This window comes from Pristis pectinata, unplaced genomic scaffold, assembly GCF_009764475.1.
Source record: "Pristis pectinata isolate sPriPec2 unplaced genomic scaffold, sPriPec2.1.pri scaffold_99_arrow_ctg1, whole genome shotgun sequence".
Taxonomy (NCBI): domain Eukaryota; kingdom Metazoa; phylum Chordata; class Chondrichthyes; order Rhinopristiformes; family Pristidae; genus Pristis; species Pristis pectinata.
Window position 1 is genome coordinate 111,179 of NW_026262580.1, and position 10,651 is coordinate 121,829.

Genomic DNA, 10,651 nt, shown 5'->3' on the forward strand with positions numbered 1-10,651 from the left:
CTCCACTCGGTTTGTACTGTCAGTGGTCTGCTGATCCACGGCCAGTACAGAAAGCAACCCCCTGGCTGGACAGTATGTAGGATACATCCCGGCTGTACTGTGGGCAGCCCCTGGAGTAAGTGTGTCGACTATAGCGTCATGTAGTTTACTGACTGACTTTGGAGGACTGAATGCCAGCTCAGTGAATGGGAAACAAGAGTGAGAAGAGTGAATCTACCCAAGTGGGTCAGAGTGGTTTAATGCTGAGTTATTCCCACCATCTCATTCACTTTCAATATCAGTTCAGGAAATTCCTCAACTCCCAGAGCCCCGTCTTCCCTCAGCCCATGGACTGGAGAGTTGGGCAAGGCTTAAGTTCCATCAGATCATGTCCAGTCATGTGTCAAGACTCAGGATTGTTTGCAAAATTCATCTTCTGCAACCCATCCACAGTATTGTAAAACCTCGTTCCCTGCAACTATTCCAGTAAATCCCCTCTGTACCCTCTCCAGAGCATTTATTTCAAACCCGTGCGTGGTGACCAGGACTCGACACACCAGGTGCGGCCGAAGGAAAAGAGTTAATTTTGCAAAGTCTGCGCTGCCTTCTCCTCAGTGCAGCACTGAGTGCAGAGGTTGGGGGGAAGCAACAGTGGGACAGGAAGGCTGCTGGAAACTGGACTCACACAGCACCACACACACAGCTCAAGATGCAATTCTCTTTATTATTGGCTGAGAAGCTAAATGGGTACAGTCACCACAGGCAGTGAGAGCGGCTGCAGAGAAATCAAGGCACTGAATCCACTGTGGAAAGGATGAGTGGATGATTCTGGAAACTTCTAACCACAATGCAGTTTGTAGGAACAAACAAAACCAATTTTCTTCTGACATGGTGCATCATTCCATGTTCCATCATCTGGAACCAGGGAAAAGAAATTCAACGTTTACCTGTTAATCCACAAGCAAAATGTTGCAAATTCTGCAAATTTTACATTGATGAACAGTGAACCTGGTTTCACACACAGGAGGAAACATCCTCTCTACATCCACCCTATAGATCCTTCACAGTGAGAACGGCCCTTGGCTGGTCACCCCTCAATCTTCTCTCTTGTGGAGAACAAGCCTCAGCCTGTTGGATCTTCCCTGCCTCTGTGTTTTGTGATAAGTTCACTGCTCCGATGCCTCTCAGTCTTTTATGCAACAGATAAATGGAACGGTTCAGAGAACAGTATGTCCGGTCTAACCAGGGTGAGACAGAGGTTGAGCAGAATGTTTCTGCTTTTAGTTTTCATCCTACAGCAATTCAGGGCATTCTTTTCACTTTTATGGCTGTGTTCAGTTCTTACTTTATGTTCCATCTCACACTGTACCTCCTCTCACTCCAGTGTCACGCCCCTTGTACATTTCCCCTGCACAGTTACACTCAGTATATGTTCCCCAGACCCCAGCATTACATCCCATATATCCTCCTCTAACTGCTGAGCAGTCAGTCCATTTCTGCTGAGCACAGGACTCATGGTGTTGGGTCACTCCCTCTGTGTAACAGCCGGCATGTTGAAATAACCTCCTCTTCAATACTGTGTCAAAAAACAATTTCGAAGAAAATAACTTTTCTGTCACATGACACTTACGGAAATAATGAATGTTCACACAGTCTTCGTTGTTGTTATTGTTAGGTTCACCCTGATGCCAGTTTTGGTAACTGTACGAAGATCCATCAATCCATGTGAAAGTCCCCTCCTGTGGGGTATAAATCAATGATTATCTCTGTGTGAATGCTGAGTAACCTGCACCTTAACGGTACAGGTAGGAGCTGTACCTGAGCCGGAGTGAGACCAGAATACGAGCAGCCAGGACAAATAGGGCAGTGAATGAGATTTTAAATGATGGACTGGCAGGGTGGGGGAAATCTCATGGAAGTAACAGAATGCTTGGAACAAAAGAAACTGGATCTGAGAGTGAAGGTCAGGGAATAGGAATCATGGTAACTCAGACAGTGAGGGAGAAGGTAGTCGCTGAACACAAATACAAAGTCTGATCTCTCAAAGACAGACGGTGAAACAATTCAGAAAGGAACTTCAAACATCTGCAGAGCAATGAACACAGAATCCCAAACCAAACAGGAAATGGAGGCAGTAAGTTGTAGCACGGATCCAGATGTGTATGTATTGAGGAGTGGAACACTGAGCACATCACCCACACCCCCCACCCCACCACCCCCACCTGCGGGAACCAGCCCAGATCAGGAGCACATCTGGAATATTCACTTCCCAGCCACAGGACTAGAGGGGATTTGAATGTGTCTGACGGTTTAGTCTCTCCTTTCCTCAGGGGAGTAAATTTCACAGAATGTTTCCGTCCTCTAAACAGATTATTTACATTTGATAATGTCACTTCTCACTTCAGAGAGAGCAGAGATAGGGTTTGTGAGTAGATACAGAATGTTACAAGAAATGACATGTAATAGTAACAGAAAATTTCTTGAAGCAATCAGCAGGTGGTGAATTCTGACAATCACACACATTCTTCACACGTAAAGTTTCAATCCTACATCCAGATGCTGTCTCCAACATCCAGAGATATTTTATCACCATCTGAACAAATTCTTGAAAGCAGTGATTTCATTCACATTCTGATTCCTGGGAACCAATCTTGACTGCAAAGTGAGTTATTGTGTACAAAGCACTGGAGATCATTTCTCGAGGAGGAGAATTCAAAAGCAGAGAAGTTGTGTAAAACTTAGAAACTTGCTGAGATCCACTCAGATCCTTCGCACAGTTCCGGTCTCCACTCTACGGAAAGAGTACAGAGACACCACTGAAGGTGAGAAATTGCAGGAAAGGTGCCAGAACTGAGAAGCCGCATTTATCAACAAATGTTGAGCAAAACTGAGCTCGGCGACTGAGGGTGATCTCCCTCTCTCTCCCTCTCTCTCTGAATGTCTACCTGCTGTAACAATTGAGCCACAACTGCAATGAACACTTGGATGTTAAAGCCAGATGATTGTGTGTGGGGTGTCCGAGGGGGTCACTGGGATCCTCCTTCAAACTATGAAGATTCAATCTGTTCGACATGGAGAAATGTTTCCACTTGTGGTGCAGTCGAAAAGCAGGGACCATAAATATCAGAGAGTCACTGATCAATCCAGCAGGCTCCTCGAGAGAAACCCTTTTCTCCAGAGTGTTCACGATGTGACTCACTGGGGTCAGGGATGGTTGAGACAGATCAGGATGTCACATTTAAGGGAAAGACAGAGAAGATCATGAGGGAGAAGGGAAAGTCACACTGATCATGTTAGATGAAGGAGGGTGAGAGGAGGCTCATGTGGAGCATAAACAGGGACAGAAACATGTGGGATTTGATTTGTTCACAGGACGTGGTGACACTGGCCAGACCTGCATTTATTGTCCTTCCCTGATCATCCTCTGACCATTTCAGAGGGCAGGTAAGAGTCCACACATTGATGGATCTCTGGAGTCACGGTGAGGCTGGACTGGGGAAGGATGACAGATTCCTTACCCTGAGGAACAACAGTGAACCGGATGAGTTTTTACAACAGTCTGGGAGTTTCATTGTCACCGTTACTGATGGTAACTTTTTACTCCAGATTTATTGCATTTTATTTACTTGGATCCAAATTCCCTGGCTGCTAGGATGAGATTCAAACTCGTGTCCCTGGATCATTAGGATACCACCCAGTGACTTAACCAATGCACTGCCACACCCCTGTTACTCTGCAGGATGTCACGTGTAATTCTATCTGTGGTGATAATGTAACACGTCATCGTTAACTGTACCTTGCATCTGTCATTCAGGCCAATCCATGCAGTTGGCTTGTCTTCATTCACAGCGCCAATCACGTTAGAAATGAATGTGTTGTGTTCCTTCGAGGTCACAGAAGCCAGCTGTCCGTAATGTGGGCGGTGATTGCAGAAGTCCTTGAAACAAGAGAAATAATTTATCTGCTGCTGAGAATCAGAATCTTTCATCCTTCTACAGACCCCTCAGTAAATCATCCGACCTGATGTTGGAAATTCAGCAACTTTGTTCACATGAAACAGAGTTCTTGTTCTTCAAAGTCCTTGGTGTCAAAACCAGCACTGTGTTAACTCCTGGATGTGGAGTTTCCCCGAAAATCCCCAATATTTCACCCATTGATCCGACTGATAGAAACCGGAGCCCACGGCCGCAGTGAAGCGCACCCTGGAACACAGGGACTCATCACAGGCAATTCAACGAGGGGCTGTGCTGTGAGTTCATGGGAATGAACCAGCAGAGACCAATATTCCCCAGGACTTCCAGAGCATTCACTGGTGTCAGGGACTTACCTCAGCTTCCTGCCATGTCTTCTTGTCACAGAAAAACCTGTAACAGGAGTTTAATTCAGAAAAATAAAACCAGTTTTCATCACAGGGTCCTCTGGATATTCCATGTTTTTCAGGGTCCCTCTGAATCTCCTCCACTTTCAAGGAATTATTTGTCCCTTTCAGTGAAAGAGAATTAGGATTTAAACCAAGTGCAATAATCAAAGCACCAGTCCCAAATACTCACAGTTTTTGCTGTTTCACAGCACCGGACCTTGATGGACACACAGAAGGTCAGGGCTCGAGGGGAGGAAGGAGCACCGCCTGTAGCTGTGGCCGGTCTAGTGTTTAATACAGTCCTCATGTCATCTCCCCCAGTCCTGCTCTTGTAATGGTGGGAAAGGGACAGATGGAGGAACTGCAGGCTAATCAGCCTGACGTTGGGAGTGGGCAAGTTGTTGGGAAGGGATCTGAGGGATGGCACAAATCAGCATTTAGAGCGGTGCAGGTTAATCAAGGACAGTCAGCACGGAGATGTTTAAGGAAGACTGTACACTTCTTCTTCTGAGGCTGTTCATCAGGATCGAGAAGGATTTGCCTCCCAAGCAGTGGACAGTGTCAGTGTGTGATTTCTTTCAACATGGAGTGGCCATTGCACACCAGCTGCCACACTGTCTGGACAGAGTGAGGTCCTGGTCTGGTGGCAACGAGGTCCAAGTCCACTGGGGACCAGGCTCTGCTGAACAGACTTTCCATGTGCTCACACACACACACACACACACACACACACACACACACACACACACACACACACACACACACACACACACACACACACACACACACACATTCTGACCACGCACTCCCCATGACCACAGACACACCTTGCACACTCTTTCCCTCAGTCCCCTCCCCCACCTCTCCCCACCCTGATCCCCTCCTTCAGTCTCCCTCCCTCTGACCCCTTTCCCTGAGCTACCTTCCTACCCACTTTGTCCCCATTGCTCACCTCCTTCCCGGTTCGGCCATTCCCTCTTCCTTCCCCCTTGATTCCCACACACCCACTCCACTCCGCTGCTCCCAATCCCCAGCTGCCGGCTGCTCGCTCTCTCTGAGATTGAGCCCGTCCAACAATCACTGTTGCCCACTGCCCAGTTGCCAGGTGACATTCCCCCACCCACACCCGGTCCCAGCGACCGTGCCCTCCTGTGTCTGCAGACCCGCCGAACCCACCCAGAAAACCTCAGGAGAATCTTCACCTGCCCTCCTGGTGCTGCCTGATGGACGTCCCACCCTGGGTCCATCTGTCCTGCTCCTTTTACCCTCCTTGGACCTCTCTCTCTCTCACTTCTTTTTCACTCCCTGGGGTAAGCCCATTAGGGCCCAGAGATCTGATGCTTTTTATTTCAGAAAATAGTTTAATTTTTAATGACCTTTCCTTCCTCGCACTCAGAAGGCCCTTGGGTGTTCACCATTTCCTGTACTTTTTGTCTTTTACTGTGAAGACCACGACAGAAACCTCACCCTCCCTACTCTCCACTATAATATCTGATACCTCAGCTTTGGAGGGCACTGTGCTCAGTTATACTTGTATCTTCCTTCACTAATGCCTGCTGAGCTTCAGTAAAATCTCCCTGGTCCTTTCTGACACATTTGGGCTGATTTTTCCCAAACGTCCTCTGTGGCCATGAGCGTGAGTCCCAGTGACAGTATTGCCTCCCTGTGTCAGGATTAAGGACATCTCCTGGGGGCTGGGAATGATGCAGTTGTCTTGGTCCTTGTGAGAACCATTGAAATTCAAGGGCTAAAGAGGAGTTTCTGCTGAAGGAATATGAGCAGCTTGAGTCCAACTTGAAAAGCAGACCCACACCGGTCGAAACCACTGGTTTACCAGCTGAGATACGCACAAAACACCATCGGCTTAAATGAATCAAAGGGTTGAATATGTAGCTGAAAGACTGATGTGAGGAAGATGGGTTTCTATTCAAAGAGCACTGGTTGCTGTCGTGGTGAAAGAGGGAGCTATTCCACTAGCATAGGTTTCACTTGAATAGAGCTGGGACCAAAAACCTCAGCTGTAAACTCAGTGGTGAGAGAAGGACTCAGGTGATGGTGAATTCAGGAAGTTAACAATGAGGTTTGCTGGAGACAAGGCTGTGGACTGGGTCCCATATGGCAGGTCGGTCAAAAGAGTAAAGGTTCACAGGATCCAAGGGAGAGTGGTGAATGACTGATTGTGATGAACAGGCTGTAACCGATGGGTTCCACAGGGCTCAGCACTCAGTCCCTTGTTTTGTTCAATAGATGCAAATAATTTCATCCTGAATGTTGAGGCCATAATGAAAATTTTTCTTGTGATATATAAACTGGCCAGTGTATTGACAGAGAGGAAGGAAAGGTTCAGACTGCAGAAAGTTATGGATGATCTGGTCAGTTGGGTAGAAAAATGACAAATGGAAGTTAATCCAGAGAAATTTGAGATAAGGTGTTAGCAAAGTTGCAACAAGGCAAGGGAGAGTACAGTAAGTGGGAGGATATCAAGTGGGGTTGGAGGAACAGAGAGACTTGGCAGTGAATGTCACCGATCATTAAATTCAGAAGTTCAATAACATGGTTAAAAATGTTTTCCCTTATTCACTGAGACATGGAGTATAAGAGGAGGAAGGATATGCTCGATCTGTATTTTACATGACACGTCCTCCCCAGGTTATGAACACCTGACTCCTGCACAGCCCAAATATACAAAAGTGTGTTTGGGAGGGGGGCGGGATGGATTTACCGGCTGGTGCAGGGCTGCAGGCATCTTCTGCCGGGTGGGAACGGGGTATTTCCGTGTGCCTCCTCTCCCCGCACCCCAAGTCAAGGCGCAACAGTCGGGGACTGGGTCGAGCGGAGCAGCGCTGGGAGTGCTGAGCAGACTCACTCGCTCACTCACTGAGTCAGTGAGGTCAGCTGCAGCCACTCTTCCCGAGCCTGCTCCCGCCTCCATCACAGCTGTTTCTGTGTCCCTCTCCCACACAGTGTTGTTCATTTCGATGTACGAACTGGGAAATTGGAGCCCGGTGGAAAGGTTGGATAAACTGGGAATGTTTCTTTGGAATAGAGGATGTTTGGAGGAGACTTCATTGAATCATATGAAATGATCAGGACTGAGTCCAGGAGAAAAGGAAGGACATATTTCCCTCTGCAGAGAGATCAACAACCAAGGGGGTGGATTCAAGTCATTGTTCAAAGGGTTAGTGGGCAGATGTGGAAAATATTTTCACCCAGAGGGTGGTGGGTGTCTGGAACTGTCTGCCTGAAAGGGCGGTAGAGGCAGAAACCCCATCACATTTAACAGTACTCAGACACTGAGATGTACATTTGAGGAGCTGTGACCAGCAGTGCTATGGACACATTGCTGTGAGGTGGTTTGTGTTGAGTTTCCACCCGCACCGAGACAATGGGCCAAGGGCCTCCCTCTCGCACATAACTTTCCTCAGATTCTATCAGAGTGGATCGATGGGGCTCTGTCTCCATGGTGAGTGTGTCCTTGCTCAGGTACAGAGACAAAAACGACACACTCCAAAGGGGTCTCACTCAAACCCTGTAAAGTATCAGCAAGACTTTCTGTTCCAACTTTCCCACAATTACAGCCGACACATCACTTGGCTTCCTCACTGCTCACTCTCCCTGCATGAACCTCTCCGCACTTCAAGAACCACCACACCGAGATCCCTCTTCACAACAGCATTTACTGGTTGAAAGACACTTTGATGTGGAGAAGAGCAGGTGGTCAATGTTTTGGGTCAGGACCCTTCTATAGGAGTGAAGATCGGAAAAGGGGAAGCCCAATATATAGGAGGGAAAAGCAGAGCAGTGATAGGTGGACAAAAGAGGGGAGATGGGTGGGAACAAGGTGGTGATAGGTAGATGCAGGTAATAGATAGTGATAGGCAGGTGTGGGGGAGGAGGGGAGAGCAGATCACCGGGGGATGGGTCAAAGGTAAGGAGAGAGAAAAAAAGGGTGTTAGAAAAAGAGAGATAGGCTTGGAAAGGGAAGAAAAGAAGAAGCATGTTTGGGGGTGGGGTGGGGTGGGCATTACTTAAAGTGGGAGAATTCAATGTTCATGCTGTTTGGCTGCAAGGTTCCAAGACGGAAAATGAGGTGTTGTTTCTCCAGTTTGCGTTTGGAATTCTCCTGGCAGTGGAGGAGGCCAAGGACTGACATATCTGTGATGGAGTGGGAGGGGGAGTTACCCGCACACCGCACTCCTCCCAGATCCAACAGGGATAGGGTCCCCCTTCTCCTCACAGTCCATCCCACTAGCCTACATATCTGACACATCATTCTTCGCCACTTCCGCCATCTTCAACGGGACCCCACTACCAAGCATATCTTCCCCTCCCCTTTCTGCCTTTCACAGGGACCACTCTCTCCAAGACTCCCCAGTTCACTCCTCTCACCTCCCCCACCACCCATCCCGCTCCCACCCCGGGAACTTTTTCGCTGCCCCCGCCATAGGTGCACCACCTGCCCCTACACCACCTCCATCACCTCCATCCAGGGACCCAAACAGTCCTTTCAGCTGAGAGAGAGATTCACCTGCACCTCCGTTAATATCATCTACTGCATTCAGTGCTCCAAGTGTGGCCTCCTCTACATTGGTGAGACCAAACGCAGACGAGGTGACTGTTTTGCGGAACACCTGAGTCACTGAAAGTTAATGTGCAGGTTAACATGGAGCTTCAGACAAACGGTACGTTCGCCTTTATTGTAAGTGGGTTTGTGTGGGTGAGGAAAGACATCTTACTGTGAATACATGGGGCCCAGTGGAGACCCCACCTGGAATATCGTTCACAGGTCTGGACTCCCTGCCTCAAGGAGGAGAACCCGGGAACAGAGGGAGTGAAATGAGGGTTCACCAGACTGATTCCTGGGATGGGGATTCACCGTTCAAGGAGACATTAAGCAGACTGCAGTTATACTCGTTAGTTTATCAGAATGAGGAGGTTGTCTCATTGAAACAAACAAAATTACATCCTTATTTTCAGATTTCCAGCATGTGCATCTTTATGCATTTCGAAAGGATATTGTGTGTCAGTCTAATTATGAAATTGCCCACCACTATAACCTTTCTTTTTCTACTTCATTCCCCACCTCCCAGGACTGCCTCAAACCCCTCTGTACCATTGCCAGCACTCTGGCCATCCTCCCTCAAACCTTTGTCCTCACCCTCACAGGTGGGAGATCACTGCACCCGGTGCACTGGGCCAGTGACTGCTGAACCTCCTTCTCTGCATTCCCTGGGTTCCTGACAAATAGTCACACATCCCTCTTCCTGCAACTTTGTTTTCCCACAAAGCATCACTGTGGAGAAATCTCTGTCTCCTGACGTGTAGGAGAGTCTCTGACTCATCTTCCAACTCAACGGCTCAGAGGTGAGTACCCCAGATAAGAGACATTTCCTACTACATCCAAACTGGTCCCAATATCCACAAATTCCCATGTCCCACAGTCCCAACACAGAGCCTGTGCATTCATTCTTCACAGCAATATATTTCTAAAGCTCCTGGAGTCAATGGACCTTACCCGCCACATCACTGACAAGCAGTGCGGTCAGCACCAAAACCCACACCAGCATCATGTCTCTTTCCTCAAACCTGAAACACAACAAAACAATTCATCGTTAGTGTCAAGTTTCCCAGTGAAGGTGGGGATATCCTGCTGCCATTCCCACCTCTCTCTCTCCCAGCTGTCTGTGTCAATGAGGTTTCCAATGCTGTTGCATCCCCATATATGTGGAGTGGACCAATCCCCCAATTGGCTGGACCAATCTATGTAAATATTATCGCTGACCAATCACTGACTGACAGATTAGAACTCGATGAACAGGAAACCACAGGAATGACTTGTGAGCTCCAAGTGTGACTGTAGAATGTTGCACTGTAACTGAACACTGAGAAATAGAGGCTGCAGAAAACATTTATCATCCCATTGTGTGTTTATGATATTAGAGTTCAATGAATATTATCAGCAAGAACAAATAGGATGTAATATTCAGGTGAATGCTTCAAACACAAGACATAACATACACAGACCACCTCACTCACTCATATGCTTGTTTTGGTCTGTTTCCTCTCCATTTCCCATCATGGAGGAAGGTCTCCCTCCGTCACTGACTCAGGGAAGTTTGTCATCCATTTGTAAGGAACTGGTTCAATTTAGATTCATGGCCACTTTCCACCAAGGAGCTAGAGTGAAGTCTGCTCAGAAGGAACATGGAAGGATGGGGAGATAATGGACTGCTTGATGCTTGATGCTTGATGCTTTTCTAGGGACAGCTCAGGGAGATCCCTGCACTAACATGATGTGGGAAGAAGTCCATC

At 47.8% G+C, this 10,651-nt stretch overlaps 1 protein-coding gene across 2 annotated transcripts; it reads right to left on the minus strand.

Moving 5' to 3' along the window:
* Positions 1–737: 737 nt before the first annotated feature.
* Positions 738–9,908, minus strand: LOC127567294 (lectin-like). 2 transcript variants are annotated; one of them, XM_052009988.1, is made up of 5 exons: positions 9,855–9,908; positions 4,307–4,461; positions 3,776–3,916; positions 1,610–1,718; positions 738–894 (listed from the first exon to the last, which is right to left on the minus strand). In XM_052009988.1, exons 1-5 carry the CDS (start codon positions 9,904–9,906, stop codon positions 818–820), a joined length of 534 nt encoding a protein of 177 aa, XP_051865948.1. In that variant the 5' UTR covers positions 9,907–9,908; the 3' UTR covers positions 738–817. The 2 variants fall into 2 exon arrangements, 1 of the variants encoding a protein (XP_051865948.1); XR_007955858.1 differs by lacking the exons at positions 4,307–4,461; positions 9,855–9,908 and adding an exon at positions 4,530–4,622.
* Between the last annotated feature and the right edge of the window lie 743 nt (positions 9,909–10,651).

What these genes read in the sequence shown, in the direction of transcription:
- LOC127567294 (XM_052009988.1), bottom strand. Translation starts at nt 9,906, where the DNA reads ATGCTGGTGTGGGTTTTGGTGCTGACCGCACTGCTTGTCAGTGATGTG. An exon ending in AGACATGGCAGGAAGCTGAG is followed by an intron (nt 3,917 to 4,306) that starts GTAAGTCCCTGA and finishes TCTTGTTTCAAG; the next exon opens with GACTTCTGCAATCACCGCCC. An exon ending in GCCTGAATGACAGATGCAAG is followed by an intron (nt 1,719 to 3,775) that starts GTACAGTTAACG and finishes TATACCCCACAG; the next exon opens with GAGGGGACTTTCACATGGAT.